General features: G+C 40.9%; 1 protein-coding gene across 3 annotated transcripts in view; it reads left to right on the forward strand.

Annotated features, from left to right (window-relative positions):
• Nucleotides 1-234: 234 nt before the first annotated feature.
• The window catches only part of pusl1 (pseudouridine synthase like 1), an 89,697-nt gene continuing 63,514 nt past the window's right edge, over nucleotides 235-26,417 (forward strand). For 2 of the 3 annotated variants that reach the window (XM_043675830.2, XM_043675832.2), the window contains exons 1-3: nucleotides 235-368; nucleotides 2,274-2,343; nucleotides 19,473-19,660. In XM_043675830.2, the coding sequence (XP_043531765.1) occupies nucleotides 313-368; nucleotides 2,274-2,343; nucleotides 19,473-19,660 (314 nt within the window). In that variant the 5' untranslated portion in view covers nucleotides 235-312. The remainder of the gene's footprint in view (nucleotides 369-2,273; nucleotides 2,344-19,472; nucleotides 19,661-26,417) is intronic. The other variant, XM_043675831.2, reaches the window with a different exon arrangement.

The following is a 26,417-nucleotide window of genomic DNA, read 5'->3' on the forward strand; positions in this document are numbered from 1 at the left end:
TCGGCGTCACCTTTCGAGAAGGACCCCGAATGTGCTCTATCTCTCTCATTCAGGGACAAATCAGGGCTGTGTTAAAATGAGCCTGCCTTGTTTTTCCATTAACCTTCAAGACATCTGGCGTAACATGGATTAATTATACATTCAGTATAAAATCTTAAATATGTGCTTCAATATTTCAGTGGGACCCGTAGTGCGTCTGTGATTTTGTTTTTTCTGTCAGGCCCTTGTTTGGCTGGGCTTTAGGGTCCTGGAGCCTCCAGTCGCGTTCGGACGCTGAGGGAAGGACGATTGTTCCCGGGATCGGAGCACCCAATGGCGGCGAAGGCGCGGTATTTAATCTTTTTTCAGTACTGTGGCACTCGATACAGGTGGGTACAATCTCCCATTTTCACACGGACACCTTTAGACAGTGATTCTTTCTTCCCCAGGTGTAAATGCAGCTCCGGTCACATGGAGTGGGAAAGGGCTGTCTCCGATTGACCCCGGCTGCTGTCATGACCCCAGTGTTTTTAGTTTTAGGAAAGAACCCATCGATTCCTTGATGGTTTAAGATACAAAAACACACACCTGGAGGAACGCAGCAGGTCTGGAAGCATATCTGCGGGGAGAAAAACAGAATTAAGTTTTGAGTCTGATATGACTTCTTCAAAAGTCAAAAAGTGTAGTGCTGGAAAAGTACATCCGTTCAGGCAGCATCCAAAGGGCAGGAGAGTCGACGTTTCGAGCATGAGCTCTTCATCAGGACCGGCTATGCTTTTCCAGTACCACACTTTTTGACTGATCTCCAGCAGCTACAGTCCTCACTTTCTCCGAGATGACTTCTTCAAAACCCTAATGGTTTGTCCAGTGGCCCCAGTCTGCTGTCTCTCTGGTGGACCTCGGCCAAGGAGGACCAGATGCCTTGGTTTCCACTCACACGTGGAAAAATAGCTAGTTGCGTGAGGTGTCAGGGGTTCCTGTCACTGATATTATCATAAGTCAGTGGCTTTAGAACTGGAGAGAAATCAATGCATTTGAACTTTATGATATGGAGTTCAGTCTATGTTGACAATCACCTGATGAAGGAGCGTTGCTCCGAAAGCTAGTGTGCTTCCAATTAAACCTGTTGGACTATAACCTGGTGTTGTGTGATTTTTAACTATGTTGACAAATGCATTGATTAGACTCAGGCAAACAGGCCAAAATAACATTTCAAGTAATCAACAAATAGTCTTGATAGTAGTTTATTGTGATGTGGCACATCAGAGTTAGTAAAATTCCAGAGACTTATCAATCAACTCAGGAGATCCTGAAATATACCTTGAAAGATTCTCAATATGCCCTTTATGTGACAATGCTAGACCAAATGTTGACAGTGAATGAATATTTATCACAAGATGCAAGTATATTTGCAAACAAAGGAATATTCTTAGTTGTGTACATTATTGTTTGTTGTATTCTTGCATCCAATGATTTTCATTGTCATAAGGTCCTTTAGATGAGTTGGAAAATCCCTTGGCTATATGTCACAAGGGGTGGGTTTTCTTTAAAGTTACTATAAAAGCTGCAATGAGTTTGTTTTAATGTAGAATTAGAATTAGCTTTATTGTCACGTACTCAAATCAGTACAATGAAATGTTTTTAACGTCACCACTTACAGTACCATCTTGGGTACAAAGGTACCTGTGTACAGCTTCTTCAATTACAAGATTACAGTGTAACGATGTCACCAACACACAGCGCCACATTAGGTATAGGGTACCTTGGCACAATCCTTAGTTACAGAATAGAGAAATGAGGAAAAAAAAAGTTATGGTATAACCGTAGATCAAAAAAAAATGCAAAGTTTAAAAAGACAAACATCACAATCTCTCTCCAAGGGCTGTTCGCAGCATACCAGCACAGTGAGCCTCCATGTGATCTGACCACTGGCTGCCATCACTCTTCTGCACTGGTCCTCTGGTCTGGGCTGCTAGTTGCTGGTGACCGTGCTTTAGGTGTCCAAGGCTGAGTGTCTGAGAAGACAGAAGAGAAGAAGAAAAACATAGAGGGAGAAAAAGAGAGAAAAGAATGGGCAGAGCGGATGAGCTGTGGCTGGAATGTCCTACATCGCTGCCCTCTTATAGAAATGATCAAGATGGCAGCAGAATAGGATGCTCAAGCTGGAGCTTGTTTGCTCCACCTGTTCTTTTCTTTTCGAATGTCAGTACAACTTAGTACTTTATTGAACCATGTAAAGTGACCTCTAATATAAACACTCTGTTTATACAGATACTATATTTCATTCTTTACAGTGGAGTAATGAAATCGCCTTCAGATCAACCAATTTTTGGAGTTCAGAATTATTTGGAGGTATGTGACTCGGTAAGGTTATGACAATAAAAAGCCTTTCTGCACTAAATTAAGGATGCTTTGCATTAACCTGTCTCCAATAATAAATGAATGGCGAAGATATAAAACATATAGAGAAGGTTGCAACTTAATTGAGATTGTAGAGTGTTGTGTAACCTATTTAGGCTGCTTCCTTGATTTCGAAAAGACTTTCAAATGATCCTTTTTCTGGTGTTGGGTATCAATAGTAAAGAGACATCGGTTTAAACTTATTGCTTAACAAAGAGTTTAATGTTAAGAGAACTATACAGAGGGTTGTTGAAGCATTTAATTCTTTGTCGAGAATATAAGGACATCAGAAGGAAGAGGTTATTCAGTCTCTCAAGTCTACCCCATCATTCAATAAGATCATGGCTGATCTGCCTCAACTCCTCTTTCATGTTGGCTTCTCATAGCCATCAACTCCTTGATATTTCAAAAATCTGTTTGCCTCATCTTTGAATGCTTTCAGTCATCTACCTTACACAACTACATGGGGTAGAATTCAAAACACTCACTACACTCTTGGAGAAGACATTCCTTTACATCTCCATTTTAAATATTATTATGTAGCTGTCCCCTAGTTCAAGATTTCCCCTACTTATGGAAATATATCCCTGGATCTTGTATGCTTCAATATGATCCCCCTTTATTCTTCTAAACTCTAATGAATAAACACCAAATCTAACCTGTTTAATTTTGAAAATTTTGACCAATGCTTGCAATAAATTTGTAGCACAGTCATTTAAAATTCCTGTGTGCAGTCCATCAGAGCCTGGTGACTTGTCTGGCATTAGAGCCATTAGTTTATCAAATACCTTGTCCCTTGTGATAGAGACTGTTCCAAGATCTTTCTTTCCAGTAGCACCTTGCTTATCTGTTATCTTTGGGATGTTTATAGTGTCCTGTACTGTGAAGTCGATGCAAAATATTGGGTAAAATTATCTGTCATTTCCCTGTTTCCTTTGTTAATTCCCCGCATTACATCCTCCAAGGGTCCCTCACTTTATCTACTCTCTTATATAACCTTGGAATCTCTTACTGTTTGTTTCTATATTTCTTGACAACTACTTTCATAATCTGTTTTCTCCCTCTTTATTAGGTGTTTATTAATCAGTTACTGGTTCCAAAAAAATCCCAATCCTCCAGCCTAATTTTCACCTCATTTTAAGCCTTAGTTTTTGTTTGGAAACTGTCCTTGACTGCCTTAGTTAAGTACGATTGATTCATACTTTTCATTGAATCCTTTTGATCAGAATACAATTTTGTTAAATGCCATGATGTATCAACTTAAATATTGCTTCTGCTCATCCATTGACCTTTCCTCAGAATTTTTTCCCCCAGCCTGTGACTCTTTAAACATACCTCTGTCGTGGCCCTTATTTAAGTTTAGGACACTGGTTTGACACCTGTATTGCTCCCTATCAAAGTAAATTTGAATTTCTGACGTGCTGTGATTGCAATTCTCTGGCCAGACCTTAGCTTTGAGATATCTTATTGATTCCACCTTATGACACATTACTCGATCTAAAATAGTCTGTTCCAAGACAGACTGTGCAACATATTGCTCTAAGAATCCATCCCTACTGCAAAAAATAATTTCCAAGAGAATGTTACATCAAAGACCATAATGTTGATGAATAGTCACAGAATCATAGAATGATTGCAGCACAGAAGGAGGCCATTCAGGTTTGACTATCCAAAGGCATTTACCTTTTCAGGTAATAATTCCTGCCCTCTGAAATGCCCTAATTGAACCTATCTCTACCGCACTCTCAAACATTGCATTCCAGATCCCAGATCCTGGCTGAAAAATATTCTCCATATTGATGTATCAAGGTGGTGAGAGAGTATGGCTGCAAGTGTATGTTTGATTGCCTTGATAAAGATAAAATGTATATATTAAAGATAAACCTTGGCAGCAGCATGGATGGGCCAAGTGATGAAACTACTTAAACTCTCCTGAAGAAGTTGGAAGCTATGGGAGTAAGTTGTCAAATCCAGGGAAAGTACTCAAGGTCTAAGGTACAGAAAGTCAATGAGCCAATCTGCTTTGGAAGAGGAATGAGGACAAGCTGTCAAATACTCTCAACAGTTAACAAATGCTCATTTCTGGTCTAAAGAATACTTTTGAGTTTCTCTGAAATGCCACAACTGATGTTGAAGCTGCCACACCCTTGGAGGTGTTAAATAGAGGAAATAGGGGTCTCACCTACTATCTGAAGACATGTCGGGAAGTCTGGTATATCAAGAACAGGAGGTGGCCTAGCGGTATTATTGGTAGACTATTAATCCAGAAGCGCAGCTAATGTTTTTGGGATCCACCGTGGCAGATGGTGGATTTTGCATTCAATGTAAAATATCTGGAATTCAGTATCTACTGATGATCATGAAACCGATGTCGATTGTTGAAAAAACTCATCAGGTTCACAAATGTCCTTCAGGGAGATAAATCTGCTATCCTCACCCACATGTGACTCAGTTGTATCAGTTGCTACAAACTCTCAAAAGGAAATGAAACCAGCTGGACCATCTAGCATCAACCCAGGCGTCGGAAAAGGCAATGACATTGTCAGCCCTGTTAATGCTGCAAAGTCCTCTTTATGACCATATGGGGACTAGTGGCAAAATTGGGAGAGTTCAAAGACAAATCAAGCAACAGCCTGACATAGACATAATCGTGGAATCATACCTTACAGACAATGATCCAGACACCACCATCACCATCCCTGGATATGTCTTGTACCACCAGCAGGACAGACCCAGCAGAGGTGCTGGCATAGTGGTATCCAGTCAGAAGGGAGTTGCCCTGGGAGTGCTCAACATTGACTTCAGACCCCATGAAATCTCATGACATCAGGTTAAATATGTGCAAGCTGATTACCATGTACAGCCCTCCCTCAGGTGCTGAATCAGTATTCCTCTGTGTTGAACAGAGGACAGCAAGAGTGCAAATGTACTCTGGCAGGGGAATTTCAGTGTTGACCACTAAAAATGGCTTGACAGCAGTACTACTGATCAAGCTGGTTGGGTCCTAAAGGACATAACTGCTAGACTGGACCTGCAGTGGTTAGAGAACCAACAAGAGGGAGAAACATGCTTGAGCTCATCCTTATCAATCTGCCTGCTGCACATGCATCTGTCCATGACAGTGTCAATAAGAGTGACCACCGCCCAGTCCTCATGGAGTAAAAGTCCCACCTTCACACTGAGAACACCATCAGTCGTGTTGTATGGCATTATCATTGTGCTAAATAGGATAGACTTCAAAAAGAACTGGCAACTCAAGACTGGACGTTCATGAGGTGCTGTGGGTCACTAACGGCAGCAGAATCTTATTCCAACACCTGCAACCTCCTGGCCTGGCATATTACCATCAAATCAGGGGATCAAGCCTGGGTTTTTGGTCCGTGCAGGAGGCGCAGTGCAAGGCATACCTAAAAATGAGATGTCAACCTGGTGCAGCTACCAAACAGGACTACTCCCTGCACTTTCTCCTACTTACATGCCAAATAGCATAAGCAGCAAGTGATAGAGCTGAGCGATCCCACAACCTGTGTTTCAGATCTAAACTCTGCAGTCCTGCCAAAGCCAGTCATGAATGGTTTCATAGAATAGAAGTTTCACAGAATGAGGTTAGTGATAGCAACAAGGGAGTCAGTAGCAAGGGCAGGGAGTAGCCCTTGCTAACAAAGCACTGAGTGCCTTTGAACAAGGGCTCACCAAAATGAAACCCCCCCACCTTATATAGGGAGATTAACACTGTGCACGACACTTCAGATGTGGCCTCACCAGTGCTCTGTCTAAGTAAAGCATAAGTTCTCTATTTTTTATATTTGGTACCCTTTGCAATAAACAATAACATTCTATTGGTTTTCCTAATATGTATGCTGTAATTCCTGTATACCAACATTTTTATGATTCATGCTGTAAAATATCCAGACCCCTCTGCATCTCGGTTTAGCAGTCTCTCACCATCTAGATGAGTATGCTTTGTATTCTTGCTAACAAAATGGACAATTTCGTATTTTCCCATATAATATTCAATTTGCCAGATCTTTACACACTCATGTATTTTGTCATTATCCCTTTGTCATCCCCTTATCTACCCTTCAACGTTATTTATCTACCTATCTTTGTGTCACCAGCAAATTTAGCAACTAAGCCTTTGGTCCCCTCATCGCAATCATTTACACCAATTGAAAAATGTTGAGGCCCCAGCACTGCTCCATGTGGCACAACACTTGTTACATCTTACCAACCAGAAAATATCCAACATATGTCTAGGCTGTGCTTTGATCTATCCATTCCAATATATTACACTACACCATGACCTTTATCTTCTCCAATAACTTTTGATGTGGCACTTCATCAAATGCCTTGTGGAAATCTAAGTGCAACACATCTACTTGTCTCCCTTTTTCCACAGAACGTTACTTCTTCACATTTAAACATAACTTCCCTTTCACAAAACCATGTTGGTTCTGCCTGATTTGAAGTGTGAGCTGTAGCATCTTTAATAATACCTTATAAAGCTTTTCCCAGATAGATGTCGAACTAACTGGCCTTTTATTTCATGCTTTCTGTCTCCATCCCTTTTGTTTAAAGAAGCAAAATTTGCTATTTCCCAATCCAGTGGAAGCTTCCCCGAATTTAGGGAATTTTGCAAAGTTAAAACCATTGCAATGCATTTATTTTCCTGAATCCCTAAACCACCAATACACATTTAATGACTTCAGCCATTGATGTGCTGGTTGGCAATGTGTGTCTGTTCTAGTGACTGGAATAAAAGAAATGAATGGGAATGTTTCGTCGTGTTACCAAATTGGATTTTCTTTAATTAAAAACCAAAAGAAATGCAGATGCTATAAATCAGAAACAAAAACAAAAGTTGCTGGAAAAGTTCAGTGAGTCTGGCAGCACCTATGGAGAGAAATCAGAGTTAACATTTTGGGTCCGGTGGCTCATTCTCAGAACAGATGGTAGCTAGGAACTCTTGGTTTATGTGCAGAAGCTAGAGTTGGGTGAGCGTCTAAGGAGTAAATGAGAGGTGGTTATAGAAGCCAAAGAAAGAGGAACAGCTGGACAGACAAAGGAATGGATAGTGATCTGGCTAGGAGAGTGAATAGCTGTTAATGGAGTCTATTAGTGTCTAATAAGAAGTTGTGTTTAATGGCAGACTATATGATAATAAGTCAGGCAGCATCCGAGGAGCAGGAGAATTGATGTTTTGGGCAAAAGCTGCCTGACCTGCTGTGCTTTTCCCCCAGCATCTGCAGTCCTCACCTTCACCTATGTGATAACAAGTACTAGGTGTGTGAGCTTGGGGATTAGGACATGGGAGAGTTCAGGCCTTAAAATTATTGAACTTGATATTGAGTCTGGACGGTCTCCAAGCAGAAAGTGAGGTGTTGTTCTTCCAGCTTGCACTGAGCTTCACTACTGCAGCAAGCCTGAGACAGAGGTGTCGGCCAGGGCACAGGGTGCTGTGGTAAAGTGGCAGGCAACTGGAAGCTCAGGGTCATTTTTTTTCGGACAGAATCTAGGTGTCTTGGGAACTGGTCACCCAGTCTACACTTAATTTCCCCAGTGTAGAGGAGAGTACATTGTGACCAGTGAATGCAGTAGATCAGATTGTGCGGAGTGCATGTAAAGTGCTGCTTCACCTGGAAGTATGGTTGGGACCTTGGATACCGAAGAGGGAGGAGGTATATGGGCAATTGTTACACTTTCGGTGATTGAAGGGGAAGGTGCCATGGGGGTGGTGGGAATGAAGGAAGAATGGACCAGGGTGTCACAGAGGGAACGGTCCCTGCAAAAGGCATACAAGGGAGGAGAAGGGAATATGCCTGTATTTTCTTTACATTTGGGTGAACCCTTAGTTGCATGTTAGAAATTTTAATTGGGGAGAAATGGTAGAATACAGGCGATATGATCTTATGTTGTAATAACATTGACAAAAGATCTTGACAAAACATGACAGAAGTGTAGTAAGAAAAAAATTGCAGTCATGTAAGATTTTAATATTTAAAATACCAGATATAATGGAAGTTAGTGTAAGCAAAATATAAAGAATGTTTGAAACAGATTAACATGTTTTTTGGATGGAAAACTTGATATTGCCAATATAAACTAAACTAAAGTTCTTTGATCATCTTCCCCTCTCTTCTCATGCACAGTAGTATGAGGCAGACATTGCTAATACTTACATCTGTTTCCCTAGTTCGGTTTTCCTGGGACAGCTTTCTGGTTTCTTGCCCTAAGCTGTAGCTTTAGGAGTGTCACTCTTCCTGGCTGACTGTCTTACTCTTACCGCCCTCCATAGGTGTTTGAAAGGGTTTTCAGCTTAACAATCAACTTACCTGACCATGTTATAGATGCACCTTCTATGGGCAACAAGACCAGACTCCAAGATGTAGCTGCTGGTTCAAAGGCAGGGGCTCATCCACTGATGCAAGGCTTAAACATTCAAATACTTAGGATTTTGAAGGAAGCAGGACAAATTGATTCAGGATACTTAGCTTTATTAATAGAGTATAAAAGCAAGGAATTTCTGTTAAAGTTGATTGGATTTTTATAGAATAAATAAGGAGAAACTGTTTTCAACGCAGATGGAATGTTAGCCAGTGGACATAGATTTAAAATAATTGACAAAGGAATCAGGAGGGGAAGAGGAAACTTTATGATTTAGACTGCACTGCCCGAAAAGGTGGTGGATACAGATTCAATAGTACAATAAACTTTCAAAGGGCAATTAGTTATATGTGAGGAAAGGAAAACATTTGCAGGGCTCTGGTGAGAGAGCAGTGGGAGTAATTAGGTGGAAATTTCAGAGAGCCAACTGACATGATGGCCCAATGGCTGCCTTCTGTGCTTAAGATTTTGTGATTCGATGAACAGATAGCCTGGAGGCCGTTTCAAGCTTGTAACCCATTTAATAGTTTCTATGTCTAGGAATGCAGGGTTGGAGTGCTTCACAGCAGAAGTTACAAAGCTCTGGTCTGACTCTGCCAGGATGTTCTTGGCATTTCAATATTCAATGAATCTTTAATAGTCCGTGTTTGAGTTATAAGTATAGAACAGCTGCCAACCCTTGCACTGATGCAGGAAAGTTGGAGTAGAACTTTATGGTTTTATTTTGTTGTCAGCAATGTAGTCTGTCTGTGGGATGGATGAGAGAGTTGGATTAAATGTAATGATTACTGAGAGAGACTTATGCAAGCTTTCATTTTTCGCGAGTTGAATTGGCTTACATTGTACAGAAACTGTAGCATGAGTGGCTGCAATCCTGTTGTGGTTATACTGCCACATTTAACCTTGCTAAGTACAGACAACTGACGCCATTGACAAAGCACTTTTTTTTTGTTGAAGTAAGATTTCATTATTTCATTTGGGTTCAGGGTTCATTCAGTAGTCCCCTTGGCAACTCATAGGAACAGGAGTAGGCCCTTCAGCTCAACAAACCTTTTGTATCAATGAGATTATGGCTGATCAAACACTTCAATGCCTTTTATCCGCACTATCTCATAACCTTTTTACACCACTGCAAATAGAAACCTGTCATCCTCTAAATTTCCCCTGCAAATATCACTTAAAGTATTTTTCACACATCAATGAGCTCACCTCTCATTCTTCAAATACTTCAAAGAATACAAGCCCACTTTGCCCAATCTCCCTTCACGGATCAGTCCTGCCATCTCAGGTGACCCTTTGCTGCACTCCCCCTACAATAATAATATCTTTCCTGAGGTAAGGAGACCAAAATTGCAAACAATGCACCAGATATGGTCCAACCAATAGGTAAATGTACACCTAATGTGATCCTGCTTATTGATCTGTGACCGTTTCCAATTCTAATCTTAACCTGGGTTTTCGCCATCTCCTGTCAATGTCCATTTACCATTAATTTGCTTTCTGTCCCCTTACACACACTCCTCCAACATTGCAATATCATCCAACCCACACTTTAAAATCTGCAAGTTGGATCAAGTCATGAGCCACTCCAGTGAAGGAAATAACTGAATCCTATATACTGAGGAACTAGGGGAGGTGGGGGATATATTTAACTTTGGACTCAGCAGTGAGAAAGTGTCTCAACTCCGAGATTTTTGTAATGGAGATGCATTAGTACCAGACTCTGGGATTGTAGGCTTGGGATCAGAGTTGTCCTTATATTGTTTGTCACAACTGGTGGGAATTGCAAATCCATTACAACAACATTCCTGTGGTCTTTGCATTAAAGTATCAGCTCTCGGGAGTTTGGCAAATGAATGCTGCATAGTGTCTGGCTGGGATTTTCTGTATGGAGTCGTCTTCCACCGAGAAAGTAGAATGGCCGACTGTTCTGATATGGCTGATTTCAACTGTGAAATTAATGCTCCGTAGCTTGGGAGGGGGAAAATAACTCAGCATATCCACACCTGCTTCTTGCTAATCGAGACCATTATAAAGTGCACCAGCATGGACTTCAGACGAGAACATAAATGGGCACTGTTGCAATGCGCACTTTAGTGGGAAAGCAAGCTGCCTTATGAAAGATGGTGACTTGGACAATGGACTGGAGAACTGCTGGAGACTATGTCCCATCAAAAGCAAGGGGATGAAAACTGGCCAAAAAAAGCCTCACCTGAATTGACTATTGACTTCGAACAATTGAATTATATTTATGGAATCTGTGTGTGGTAACATCAACCACAGATCACAAATTTCTATTAAAACCAGCCTTTGCTGATGGAGAATACTCATTGGCCCAGGAATTTTGCACCTTGCCCTGTGTGCTTTTCTTCCATCTGCCCTGTGTGACTGTGTGTGTGAGTTTTGTACACCAGACGGACAGACCTGGACCTGCCACAGATTATCATTGTGGAATTTGAATGCATATTTTATTGTGGTTTTCTTTTAACTTGATTTGCACCATATGTGGCTGAGATTTATCTCCTAGCCTGGAGCCCATTAAAAAGGGAAATTTCTGGCTTATAAAATCCTGAGCAATCTTCTGACAAGTACTGCTCCCAGATAGATTTGCAGATGAAAGATTACAGCACTTGTCGTTCTTGTTATTAAAAGCTTCAGTGTTGAGATTTGCACTATTCAAACCATGTCTTTTTTGAGGGAGTAGAATATTCAGTCTGTGCCTGCTTTTGGAATCTTTCCTGCCTCTTTTCTTATTCTAGTCTTGAAGGTGCAGGGTTACTATTCCAAAGCACCTGCCATACCGGAGTCCTTCACTGATGCAACTGACCATTTGTCATGTGTGTCCAAGCAGCGACTACCCAGTTCTATGGCCAGAGGGTTCCATAGTTTGTTCAGTGTTTCAGAAGGTGCCTTAAGCCTGCAGAGCTGTACCCCAACCTCAAGGCGAAGGACAGTAAATGATTGCACCCTCTCACTGTTGCACTCCTAGCTACAGCAGGCATTTTTCTCAAAGAATCTGAGACTGCAGTTGTGGATTCCACAAATATACGCTTTACTTGCTAGTATGGTTCCTCCTTTGTCTTTTTGATTTTATTTCCTCTTTCTTGCAGCAAGATCTATCTTTATTATTTAACACTGAACAACTGCGCTGATCTGAGGAAGGATCACTGGATCCAAAACATTAACTAACAGATTTCTGACCACAGATGCTCTCAGACCTGCTGAGCTTTTCTAGCAATCTGTTTTTTTTGTTTTTTTTTTTACTTTCCAGTATCTGCAGTTCTTTCAGTTTTGTAGTAGTTTGCAGAGTATTGCTTCCTCCTTGTACGCTGTACTTTTGGCACCTGTAACTTGGTAAAATGCCCTAAGACACTTCAGAGGAGCTTCTTAACAACATTTGATTGAGCCAAATAAGGAGATATAGGCCAGGTGACTACAACATTAGTGAAATGTGCATGTTTTAAAGATTGACCAAAGAAAGAAATGGCAGCAGAGATATTGCAGGAGGGAATTCTTGAGTTTAAGGTCTGTGCAACTATGGTGAGTAATGAAAATCAGGAATACATAAGAGACCAGAGCAGTGCAAGGATTCAACTCAAGCCATTTACTTGACAGCAGGTATCCAACTGAGTAGTCATATGCATTCACATTACTGACATGAGGCAGGTCCTGGGACTACATGCACAGTGGCAGAAACAAACTGTGACACTAGATATAATGTCACAAATGTATTTTTGTGTGCTTGTAAATTTGCCAGAAGTGGCTTTATCTAACAGTAGGTGGAGCATGCATATCATTCAATTAACAGTAGAGCCCCTATAAAGTTCACAATCCATCCTAAAAATGGGATTTGCATGGGGTACAGATATTGAACAATGTGGGTTGTGGGAACTGATTTACGTCAGTTTGCCTGCAACGGTAGTAGATTCGCCAACTTTAAGTACATTTAAGTCGTCATTGGACAAGCACATGGACATACTTGGAATAGTGTAGGTTAGATGGGCTTCAGATTGGTATGACTGGTCAGTGCAACATCGAGGGCTGAAGGGCCTGTACTGCGCTGTAATGTTCTATCTATAAAAATTGAAAATCTACCGTTTTACAGATTGTGGTGATTTCAGCGATGGGATGTCAGCACACAACACAAATGCCAGGACTCTTTTCTCAAACACTCTGAATCACGTGATAGTTCAGAGACAGTTGTCTTTCATGAGACCAGTAATACATTGATAGACACGTTTTTGTTTAAGCAAATATGTTCGGGGATCTCCTACTTCCTGCAAGTAATGGGCTTTGTTGAATGGACAGAATAAGATGAGTCCTTCACTCAAGAATTGATTTGACGTGTCTTGTGTTGTTTTAAACAGGTAGTACTCAAACATGAAAACATTCTCTTTCAAAAAAGGAGAATTGCTATGAAAAAACCCTCAATGGAGTTGTCACATTATATGAGCTATATCATCAGATCTTGTCCTGCTGTTCAAAGTGCTCTTAATGTGATTTATTGATTCTTATCTCAGTTGGACTGAGTATAAATAGCAAAAGCTTGTTGCCTTGCTCTGAGAATCCTTAAAAGGAAAGTATAGGGCTCAGATTTAGCTTATTCAGGTCATAAGTGAGGCATTTAATACAGTAATATGCTCTCAATAGTGATATATTTCTGACTTAAGCAAGTATTGGAGAACTCAATGGGTGGTTTTGTGCATTCAAATGCTATTATAATGAGGAGCTGGAATAGTATGAATGTTGAGCGAGATCATGTGCGATATTAGTGAGGGATGAGCAATAGGCGATGCTCACATTCTATGAAATAAAACAAAATGAATGCAAACAATTTCCAAGTGTGAGCGTATTTTCCTCACTTGACAGCACTCAATCTGATTGGGAAAAGGCTAGTGACAGTCCTTGGAGACACTGCCAGTGAACGTCAAGGAACAAAATCTCCTCACTGATCAGCGTCTGCACACGCACACTCCCACTTCTGATGATCATCATGCAAGGAAGTATAATCACAAAATTTTCCTTTTTTATTTCATTTTGCAAGGAATTATTGTAAATGACGATTCACGTGTTGTACAAATGTTAAGTATTTATTGTATATGAATGGGTTAAATAGATTCAGAATAAGCCAATATTCCTGCACAACCAATCTACACCGCTCAGGGTTCAGTACAAATTCTTTAGGCGCTGGTGGAAAGATACAACAATGCTGCACGTTAGAGTGATCCTTCTGTAAACTTAGTGGGAGGTTAATGGCCTACTCCCATGCCAATTTCCAATGTTCCTATCTTTCACAGAACAGAAATATAATTTATTGTACAAAGTCTTCTTTCCCTGGCTATGAAATCCTTCCTCAACTGTTGGAATAACCTTGCTGCTGTGATGATGTGTCTCTTTGCACATGGCCCCATTCCTGTAGCTTTCTCGGTCTGATCACAGACTGGTGGGGACAGAAAAGCGCGCCTCTGCGGAGGGTTCCTGCTGGAGGTGGTTGTGTTCTTCTGTTTTTGTGATCTTCTTGGTTTTGATTGTGTACAATACTGGTTCTGTTTGATTTTAAAGGACAGCTCTGGGATTTCACCAAAGTGCCTTATGTGGACCACATCTCCGTCTGGTAATTTTTGAAACATAGGAAAAATGTCAATTCCATTGTGTTCCTTTCACCTTCTCTTTGACAGGGTATAATTCATCCTTGTCGACTCTGTACCTGAAGTACGTGATCTCCATTACCTGGAACACACGTTTTTCCCTTTTTTAGCCAAATGCCACCCTCAGAAAATGCCGTAAGATCTTTTCCACGCTCTCCATATTTGCCTTTACAGTAGCTCCTGAGATTAAAATGCCATCCAGACAGGCTGCCTGTCTGGGCACTGCTTAGCGGATGTTCTCCATTACCCTTTGAAAGATGGCACAAGCTGAAGTCACCTCAAGACGGTGAGTGAGTGCAGTTGTCCAGTTCTTTTGTGAGTATTTATGGTGGTGGACTTCCTGGATGACCCCCTCAAGCTCAGTTAGAGGTAGCCATGGCTCGTATTCAATGTAGAAATGTGTGACTTCCAGCCAGCTTTTTGTGAAAGTCTTCGATGTGTGACGTAGAGTATCTGACTAAACACGATGTTCTGTTTACTGACAACTCGTAACCTCACAGAAACAGACCAAGTTGTCAGGTTTCACAATTAGGACAATGGATGCAGTCCATTCGGCAAATTGCATTGAGTTTTTGATGCTAAGATCCTCCCCACGATCCAATCTACTTTGGCTCATAGGACATAGGAGACTGGTCATACCCTGAAATAGTTAAGTCAGGCCTTTGGTTCTACATAGTTGTGGTCTCACTGCCATTTGTCTTACCCTTGAAACACTGCAGAATACTTCCCAATTACTTAATCTAGATCGCCAGTGCCCATTTTCAAGAACCGGGAGGATTTTGCATCGCTAGTCCCTTCCCAAAATGTTAGAAACTGGCCCTTGTTCTACCATTAAGGGAATTAAGACTGACTGCTGCTTGCCCGTAACAAGGGTTACGGTGGTCCTGATAATACTTAAGAGCACCCCAGTGCATGTGACCAATTTAGCCTTGGTTTTTCATAGGCAAGATGCCTCATTGGAGTTTTCTAAAGGTTTGCTGCCCAGCAATAGATATATAGCACCTATGTCTACCTCCATATCGCGAGTGTGGTCATTTCCTTGGAGTTTTATCTTAATTGGGGCCATTATGGGAGAAGTGATGTAATTTAGCTGTCATCAATTCCTCATCCTTGGGCTGATCCATTTGCAAAGCAAATTATTTATTTATTTGAGGTGGCTTTGTCCTTTTGGCCTGAGCAGTCACATTTCTCCTGCTTTGGTAACATTTGTCTAGGGTGAGCTCTATGACTACGAAGACAGCATGGATGTTCTTCCTCCTCGCTGTATTGTAGAGAAACTTCCTAACCAAGTCTGGAACCTTGTGGCCTCAACTCCAAGTACCCTTCCTTGGCAACAAAAAGGAGCTGGAATATTGTCCATTGGGCTCTGAGAGATGGGTGTCGCCCAAGGTTGGAAAAAGTCCTGTCTATGGACCCCTGAAGCTCCTGTGTCCGTTTTCTCTGCATTTTCATGGGAAAAGGCCTGTTCTGTGACTTTCTTGAAGTCCGATCTGATTTAGTCAGAGCTTCCTTTAGGTCGCAATATTATTAATTCCACAAACTATAAACAATCCTGGACGTTTTCCCCTGAAGTGCTGACCCATAATCAGCATTTCGTCAATTTCTGCAGTCTCAACAAGAGTTTAGTAACTGGTTCCCTAGGAGTTCTATTTGCCATGTTAAACATGTAACACTGCAAGTTAACATATGATTTGGGGACATAGTGGTCTAATACCATATCTCAGTTTGTCAAAGGATTTTGACTCTGGGTTTGCCTGGTAAGATAACCTCTTTCTGATGCTGAAAGCAGGAACCCCACAGAAGTCAGGAAAATTACTTTTAGTTAATGATCCCCTTTTATTCCATTTGCTTGCCAAACGTATCTCATTCTTTTGGTGTCCCGGAGCCAATCCTCCAAATCCACATCATTTCCAATACTTCCTCTTCACAATCTTAGTGGGTTCTTTGGAAGGTCTGATACTTTATTCTTGTTACCAATGTAAAACTCCGGAAGCCCAACTAAAAAGGAACACCATTTATCGTTTAAAATAAAGCCATTCCTTTTGGCATATATAGGCTAGTCCCAGTCTTAGACTGTTTCACATGCCCTTCTCTGGTTCTGCCTTAAAGACCATGTTACCAAGGGAACACATAGTCAATGAGCTCCACAGGGAGATTAATTAGGGATTCTTCTTGGGTCTGGTAGGGGTTATTACAACTGTGGTGTTCAGAATTATACTCCAGCATAGGCCTCTGTTGTGTTTTATAAAGGCTTAATTTTTGTCCTACATATTTGTATTGGAGAGTAATCTGTAGGTGAATAATTCTGCTCCCCCACTCTGAAACATGACAGAATAGGAAATAAATGTCTTCCTCTTTGCTGATTAATGAAATGAGGCTAAATTTCACTCATCACCATTCCCTTGCATCCAGGTAGGTTTCTCTAAAGAACCATGGTGTTGCTGAAATTGTGACAGTTGCTGGTGTTCGTGCCTCAGTAACTCTCTCGAGCACCACTAATTCCAGCTATAATATTCCACATTGTTACCTGGGTTTGTAGTAATTTAACAGTCTGTGTTGTGAGGCAACCATAAGGAAATGAAACAAAAGCTGCACTGAACACACAGGGTTGCATTACAATCACTTGGCATGTATGGCAGGGCTATTAGCAAAGCCATTCTAAGAGTGTCAACCTGATTATTCTGTCAGATGATAAACCGAAAATGTATTTCCAGCATCGTCCACTTTTTTTTTAAATTTGTGGCTGAGCTTTGATGACTCAGTGGCCCTTAATCTAGGCTGTCACAAGTGAGCTGCTTCAAGAACCTTTCCAGGACAGAGCCTGACTGCCTATAGAAACCTCCCCTTTCCCCACTCTCAACATTTACTGTGAAATCAAACCTTGATATCACGTGTTGATTTGTGCGTGTCTTCCAATTATTTCATGTCTTTCAACAGAAAGTCTTTGTTCTTGGGATGTGGAACTGCTGTGTGTTTAGGAGCAGTGCCAATGAAAAAAAAACAGGGATCTCAATAAAAGAAAAATCCGAAACTTGAGCTGCCCAGTCACAGATTGGAGTTCAGTCCAGTGACGCTTGCATGTGTTGTACACATGCACAGTTCTTATATTTGTGTGGCCATGTATTGCCAGAAGGCTTTAGCAATTGCCTGCTTTAAGATTAAAATGTATCTCATTTTCTCTTACTCTTCTCAAGTTTGGCACTCATGTCCTTCAACCAATAATTTGAGCCCCTCTTCCAGGGCTTGAATTTACAATGTACGTTGCAAATCTGGAGGACGTGCCACCTGTGGAATATTAAATCATTGATCTGATATTACTGTGAGGGGAATAAATAACAGGACCTTCTCCTGGGCTTCTGGTACAATTGCAACATTTAAAAGGCATTTGGATGGGTATATGAATAGGAAGGGTTTGGAGGGATATGGGCCGGGTGCTGGCAAGTGGGACTAGATTGGGTTGGGATATCTGGTCGGCATGGACGGGTTGGACCGAAGGGTCTGTTTCCGTGCTGTACATCTCTATGACTCTATGAGTCTCTTGAGCAGTACTCGAGCTCCAGTTAAAGTATACAAGATGAGTTGGACAAGTATGTGTCATTCACAATTATTTCTAACTGTTTTTGGAAATGAAAATGCTAACGTCCAGGGGGATATGTCACCTTTAATGAGGTCATTAGTTATTTAAATTTGGCTGCCATTCTCCATTCAGCGAGATGGGGAGTGTCCTCAGCAGTGGGACTACTCAATATACCACCCCAATATTGCTGCCAGTGCTTTACTGCTGCCCCACCAACCTTTTAACCCCCACCCACAGTCTGTAAAATTCTGCCTTCAGGGTCATGCCCTGCTATGGACCAAAAGCTGGATGGGGTCCTTCAGATGAGCAACTTGAACAAAGTTTCCTGCAATGTTGTCACCAAATACTTGGATGAAGATGGCCTGACAAACCTTTGTGGAGCAAGAGAGCATTTTTCATAGTACCTTCCAAACCCAATAATTACAGCAATATGTCTACTACACTACAGGGAGAGAAAAATACAAAGACATATGTCAGTCATGAATATTTGATTTGCTTCTCTTCTTCCAAGTATTTTCCATTCTCCATGAAAAGTGGATACAGAAGCCTGGCAAACCATGCAAATGCTTCTTCTTTTGGCAAAATTGCTGCAGTTTTCTTTGCCTTAGAGTGAAGCTGTAGACTGGTTCATGACGTTCTCTGCATTCAGTCTAATAAAAGCATCTGTTTAAAGAAAAGCTGTTTTAATAAAATTACATTTGAAGTCATCCATCTGGCTTCTTTAAAGTTTTAGTTGAATGTCAAGAGAGAAATCGAAAACAAAGTTTGTGTGTGAAGAGAAGTTGGTGTTTTATATGTTTAAACAAATGTGCAGCCTGTTTAGAATTATAGGCAATTATACCACCATTTTCCAGCTTTAAGGGTTCCTCAAGTTGCATTGCCTTTCTGCTGAGAGAAAGGTTCTGGTGAACACCATCTTTCAGTAAGTATTGCCACTTGGAAAACCTTCACAGAACATTGCTTCATTTCCCAATCTCACTTTTCAGCTTGGAACGTAGCAGGGGAGCCCTGGTGAGGTGACACCACACATTCTTTTCCTCTAACATCTTTCCTTAACCTCAAACTGTAGGTCTCCTTACCTCCTCTTACTGTAGAAATCACAGTTGACAGTTTGACTGTGTAAAGCCTTAAACATTTTCATGTCAAGTGGCTCTCCCTGCCTTTTTACAGAGTCTTTAACATGTTCAAAGCCTCCAATAAAATAGCAGAGCAAGGCTTTGTGAACTAAGGCTTAAGTGCTTATTTGATACTGTTGCTGATAGTAGTTACCAAGTTGTTTTTCACTAATTATCAAGCTTTCAAAATCCGCTTGGTGTCACCCAGTCCTTCCTTCTGATTTATGTTGCCATATGTTAACTCGCTTCAATCTTGAACGCGTGTGGCAAGCTGGACCACAGCCCTTGATCTTGTTTTCTAGTACAGAGATGTTAGTGGACTGGATGTTGTGCTGCAACTTACTGAACTTTGTTTTCCACAAATACTAGAACGCAGTGCAGAACCTCCGGCCAGTTAATGAAGTCAATATTGCGATCTCCAGTCGTACGGACAGTGGTGTTCATGCTCTGTGTAATTCTGCTCACCTTGACATTCAGAGAAAGGAAGGAAAGCCACCATTTTCAGCAGAGCTGCTTGTCAACGCACTTAACTTCCATTTGAAACCCGAGCCGATCAGGTTAGTTCAAAAGGTAGGCTGACTTGATTGTGCAAAAGCCATCACTAAAGCAAATTGATATAGATTGAATTCCAGGTGTAGTAATGGTTTCTGAAGAAGCTGCTTTCTTCATCTGTAATATTCTTAGATCAGTGTCAGCAAACTTAATAACCAGGAACTTTTTACTTTAAATTTAGTGAAAAATGCTACCGAGAATTATAGTACTTATAATTCAATTGCCAATAATAACAAAAAGCAAAACAGAGATACACTTCAACAAAATTTAAAGGTTTTTGCAAGAAAAGTTGTCAATTGAATGATGCTTTCCTTTTGAATACAATGTTAATACAAGTTTAAATAATATGAAATAAGCCGTCGACCTACCAATAAAGTTTGATCAGTCAAGATTGAAAACCACATCAGTCCTTAATACACCACAGATTCCCGACGCTGGTGCAAGGAAGGTGATATTGTATCAAAAGCCTATCCACACCCCCACAAATGGTTCCTGCACCCTTCTCAAAGTTATGATCCTACTTGTAATCTGGTGTCCAATTCAAGAGATTACTTTGCTCAGCAATAATGGACAGATACTGATCAATAATTTTAAGTTCATCCTTACAAGTAGAATGGTGTTCAAAAGTGTTTCAAAATCTGAAGTGTTCGCCTTTCTTTGCAGAATCTTGAATTGCCTTAACAAACAAATAAATCTCATCAGTTATTGAGTTCTGACTGGCTTGAAGAAAATTACAATTTTTCCCAGATGGATCAATATCACAGTTGCAAGAATGAATGTACAATGTCTGTTCACTGGAATAACACACTACTGCTCTGATGAAATGTTATTTTTAATGAGCAAACTTCAATCAACATTCGTTACACCATTTAAAAAGGATAGAATTGGACAGACAAGACTTGAATGTAGCCAGTCTTTGTATCAATCCTAAATTGCCTGTTATTTACCAGAGAGGGGGTGCCCATGGATTTTTAATTGATTAAAATCCTGAGAACAACAATGATTTGCGGAATTGATTACTGGGCTACTGCATTACATGTCCCTGTTTCTCTCTGGATGATATCTGAAAATGTCTGTTCAACATTTGATGCTGCAGTCTTCAGCTTGGCTGTTTTCTTTGTCTGCAAAAGTGCATTTGGAAGAAACATTTTAAAATCTTTACTGAACTAAGGACTCATATGTCTGCACAGCAGTTCAAGTGTTTTGGAAATTCGTTAAGTAACAGTGAGGCAACTGTTTTTAAAGTCATTCTTTTAATCTTTCTGAATGCATATCATGCTGAAACAGAGAGTTTAAAAGATTAGCAATCTGGCAAGAAAATAATGTGCACATGTTATAAGTGGCTGATTAAGCCTGAGCTGAAGTGTTAGGTCCACTTCTATGTCCCACATTTTTAAGAAGCATGTCATGGAGGAAGTACCTGTAACAGTGGTGGAGGCAAGTTCAAGAAGCCAAAGCAAAAGGGAATAGAATGTATATATAAAAAATAAAACAAAATACTATGATGAAAGCACAGATAAATGAGGCTAATTGGATTGCCTTTTCAAATACCCAACATCTGCACAATGGGCTGAATGTCCTCCTGTACATTATTGTTCTGTTCATCATAAGCAGCAAGAAAGCTTGAACCCTTAATTTCCAAATGTGAAAGATCACAGAGCCTCTCCTGCATGACCCTTGCTGGGCTTTAGTTTCAAGGTCAGTGGTATCTCTTCACTTCCTCTCCCAAGTTGTCTTTTCTTGTGTGTAAACCCGAATAATGAAGTTTATCTGGTTGTTTGACAGTTGGGGCACCACAGTCAATTCCTAACTTGTGCTCACATTAGGTGCCTTTCTAGCAAAGAATGGCTGTGTAGGAATCACAAGCAGAATCTTTGGCTAATTTTCCTCCCTCATGCAGGGTTTGATTGATTATCTGCTGCTGCTGAATCACAGTAGGCCAGTATTAACCCAGGGACCTTAGCTTGATTCAGTTCCATTCTGGTATAAATGAGTCATCAGGGTAGGTGACTGCCAAAGGATTTAACCAGCGGATGCAAGGTTGAGCATGTATTGCAATCAGAAAGCTGAATGACTTCTGGTGCTTTGTCAAATATTTTTAATAGGTGTTATCATCCAAACTATGGTCACTGAAGTGAGACTAAAAATCCAATTTTTTCTGTGGTGAGCTGTGAGGAACAGCCAACAGCATGATGAATGAAGACTCTTCTAACAAGAGGGCATAGGCAACAGAGGATAGTTCACAAAGTTACCTGGGCCATGGCAAAATCTTCAATGCCATCAAATTGTTTTTCAAAGAATCAATAAAGATCAAACGTCAGGGTTCATTCTATGGGGTATGGTGAACAGAGGCAGTATATGTGAGAACAGTTGGTGATTGCCAAACTGCATTGAAAACTTTGGCTCTCTGCCAGACCTTCCAGTAATATCTTTACAATTATTACAGTAACTGATGAGTCTGTGTGGATTTTTTTTTTCTCTAATGCATCCTAATCAATACGTTGACTCTGAGAATTAAGCCAGTTGAAAGTTATACTCTCATTCCAAAATCGACAGCAATAAAATTTACAAGCATTTTGTTACAGGATTGGAAGAGAAGTTTACATTTTTAAACTTGATACAATGACCATTTGTTGGAAACTGTATTAGAATCGAAGCACCACCCCTAATTGGCATGTAGGTTGGACAGTGGTACTCTTGCTTCTGAATCAGAGTCAAAGATTCAAGTCACACTTAAAAGATTTCAGCACGTAATCTTGGCTGACACTACAGTGCAGTGCGGGAGAACTGTATTCTCGAAGTTGCTGTCTTCCATTACACTAAATTTCCTGTTGCTTTCTTGGGGGTAGATATAAAATATCCCATAATGTTATCTGGAAGCACAGCAGGGATATTTTTTCAACTCAGGGGAAAAAAACAGGTATTTTTTCAATCTCGACTTTTCCATAGTTGAGGTTGACATTTTCCTCTCAACCCACATCACCTCCCCCCTAAAAAACTGATCTGGTTAAGACCATAAGACATAGGAGCGGAAGTAAGGCCATTTGGCCCATCGAGTCCACTCCGCCATCATGGCTCAATCATGGCTGATGGGCGTTGTTTGCCCTTTTTGCTGTTAGTGGACCCTTGCAGTGCACATCTTGGTGTTCCACACTTTGAAAATACCTCATTGGATGCGAAGAACTTTGGGAATGTTATTGTGGTGAAAGATGTTTGCAATTTATGGTATAAGGTTTTTAATGCCATTAAGAATTGACTGAACAGTTATTAAAACCCTTAGAGCAATGTTAGGACTATGATCAAGGAACTCAATAGCACGGGCCTTTGTTTTGGTGCAAACCTTGTGGCAACAGGAATTAGATTAGATTAGATTACAGTGTGGAAACAGGCCCTTCGGCCCAACAAGTCCACACCGACCCGCCAAAGCGAAACCCACCCATACCCCTATATTTACCCCTTACCTAACACTACGGGCAATTTAGTATGGCCAATTCACCTGACCCTGCACATCTTTGGACTGTGGGAGGAAACCGAAGCACCCGGAGGAAACCCACGCAGACACGGGGAAAACGTGCAAACTCCACACAGTCAGTCGCCTGAGGCAGGAATTGAACCCAGGTCTCAGGCGCTGTGAGGCAGCAGTGCTAAACACATCCAACATGGTGAGTGTGGCATGCATGTTCATCGTATGCAGGAAGGCATACTGGTCAAGAAGAATTTGAGAGATGCCAAGGCTATGTACCTGAAGCATTTAGGCCCGTTGCAGGTTCAAATCGGCAGAAGGGATAGCATCAATTTGAGGCTCCCTATTGGAACAGCTAAGCTGCTGATGCCAGAATGCGTGATCTATATGGAGCCCATCCAGTAGCATTGCTGGAAGCCTTCACCAAACAAATTTTTATTTAGAACAGGTAAGATACTTCACCGTGAGCAGGGAGATGCTGAGCAGCTTCTCCTGACTCCACTAAAGCTTGCTGCTTGACCCTTCCTGATCACCCGTGTTCCCTAGGTCAATACATAAAAATTCCATCCTTCTAGTTCAATTATGTCATGAAGCATCTCAGCTTTCAGTTGTGAGACTTTAGTGTTCTCTATGTGAATGCACAGTCTGATTAGGTGCAACCTCAGATGCTTTATTATATTAAATACATAGACATTGTTATACCAAAGGAAAATTCAATCATTAACCACGTGGGCGTTAACAATTTAGGTCCTATTCACAATTCATCCTAATTTAAACTTATTACTATTTGCACTAGTGACAATATTTTCGTTTTGGGTCATGGAAGAACATCTTTATTTTCCTGACATGTGGGAAGCTTGTTCCAAGAAAATGAACCATTGCCGATTCTAGTTGGCTCAAGCTGAAAAGGACAGATGAATTCCTTCCCTGGATGTTAGTTAGCCTGGTCTTTTCATGGACATTTTTCTGGTGGCATCCTGTAAATTCTACATGTGTAGCCTGTGTAAGATCCTGGGCTTCACATGGAGAGACAATATCACCAACAAAGAAGTATTGGAGCACCCATAGGATATTGTGACAGAGGAACACCTGAGACTGACAAGACGTGTGGTTGCTTCCTGATGGACATCTTACCAGAGTAAATTGGACATCACCGGAAGGAAGATGATGACGGAACTGACCAAAGAAGGTCTATTTCGGTGCATTTTTAGGAGGACTTTCAAGAGCAGGACAAAACCTGAGCTGGAGTGAAAGAGATTGCATTGGATCCAAAGTCAGTAATGGATTCTTGCTGCCCATTGTCCCACACAAAACCAAAGGAACAATGCCTAAGTAAGAAAACATTCTTTACAACTTGTTGTTATAGGACTTGAATTCAGATCCTCTGAATTGCTAGTCTAGTACCAATAACTGTGTTACCATTGTATCCATTGTAGTGTAGTCCAGTGTAACAAAATATTTGATCAAAATTTATGATTTGCATTTCTTAGAATTCTATAGTGAATGGTCAGGTCTGGGAAATCTGATTGACTTCTACCTCCGCTAACTAATGGTACTGAAATTAATTGTCAGACCCAGTCTGTGATGAGGTCTCAGCATGAACTGATGGTGGAAACTGGGATCTATCTGGACTGTGTAGTTGGGAACCAATGCTGGGTGATGTATTTACTGACTTAGTCAATTCAATGCTGGATGGGCGGCACGGTGGCACAGTGGTATGGGCGGCACGGTGGCACAGTGGTTAGCACTGCTGCCTCACAGTGCCAGAGACCCAGGTTCAGTTCCTGCCTCAGGCGACTGACTGTGTGGAGTTTGCACATTCTCCCCATGTCTGCGTGGGTTTCCTCCGGGTGCTCCGGTTTCCTCCCACAGTCCAAAAAAAATGTGCAGGTTAGGTGAATTGGCCGTGCTAAATTGCCCGTAGTGTTAGGTGAAGGGGTAAACGTAGGGGAACGGGTCTGGGTGGCTGGCGCTTCAGCGGGTCGGTGTGCACTTGTTGGGCCAAAGGGCCTGTTTCCACACTGTAAGTAATCTTAAAAAAACAAAATTTCCTTTAAAAACTATGATCTAGTCATTACTCAACTTGATCTATGGCGCTAAAGATTTTGATTCATTTGATACATGAGCTTGCTCCAACCTGTGAGACCTGTGCTTTTTGCAGTCTCTATCAATCAATCAAAATCCAAATTATTTCTCACCCTCTAGCTATTCCAATATGGAGTTCTGACCCCATGTCCTCAGTCAAGCTCAACTAACTTCAGTTGATCAGAGATAGGACTTGATCTCTTACTAAAAGAGGAATTGACCATAGTGTATTGTATAATTACAAACACATGTTAGTATTGATTGATTTTGTTTTCTTGGCGTTGCTTTTCTTTCTTGGCTTTTATTTCAATACAACTTCATTCAGCATTGAGGATGAGCCAAGCAAGTTTGGGGCTTGCATTAATTCAACTAGAAACATTCAACTTGGTGTCAGGCCAGAAATCCAGCCTTAGCTGAATAGTTGGACAAAATTTAGACCATTACTTTGCTAATAAAGTAACTTTTTCTACATTATAATGTTGGAAGTGAGATTGAGCAAAAGCGCATACTAGTTAGTTAATTGTGCATGTTGGTATCTTACAGATTGTGGTCAATTCAAGCCGTTGTGACAACATAGACTTTTACAGCCATGTTATAGTCTTGGGCCATGGATAATGATGGTAGAGGCCCCAATTTCTTTCCATTAAATAGTTGATTCAAAATGTCTCTCAACTTTTTGTCTGTCGTTGGCTTGCATTGGAATGATTTACAAGTTGATGCCCTTTTATGGAACCCACTACTTCTGGCTCAGAGGCAGGGACACCAGCCAATGCGTCAGAAGACCTCCCTAAATATATGTAGAGATCCTTTAGCAAGAGATGCCTGAAAACAGGTAACATTTTTAAACCAAAATGAAATTAGCCTTGATACCAAATGTTAGATCAGACAAAAATGCTTTATATCAGCTTATTAAATGCTTTATATCAGCTTATTGTAATGTTTGAATAGTCATGGCACATTTATAGCTCAGACGGAGACCATTTGGCTCGTTGTGTCCCTGGCTTTCTGGAAGAGTATCTTACCTCATCCAACTCAGATCCTGACTACTCGCTCTGTAAAACTGTTTTTCCTCCTGTCTCCATTGCTTCTACTGATGTTTTTTAGTTTTACAATAACGATAGCATGACTATTAATATGACTTTTTCACTGTTCTCCCAGGTATTTGCCTATGCAATGTTAGCTTGTAAGCTCACTCTTCCATTTCTAAAGCACTC

Source organism: Chiloscyllium plagiosum, unplaced genomic scaffold, assembly GCF_037043375.1.
Source record: "Chiloscyllium plagiosum isolate Xiang-an unplaced genomic scaffold, Cpla_swu_hap1 HiC_scaffold_37, whole genome shotgun sequence".
Lineage (NCBI taxonomy): Eukaryota > Metazoa > Chordata > Chondrichthyes > Orectolobiformes > Hemiscylliidae > Chiloscyllium > Chiloscyllium plagiosum.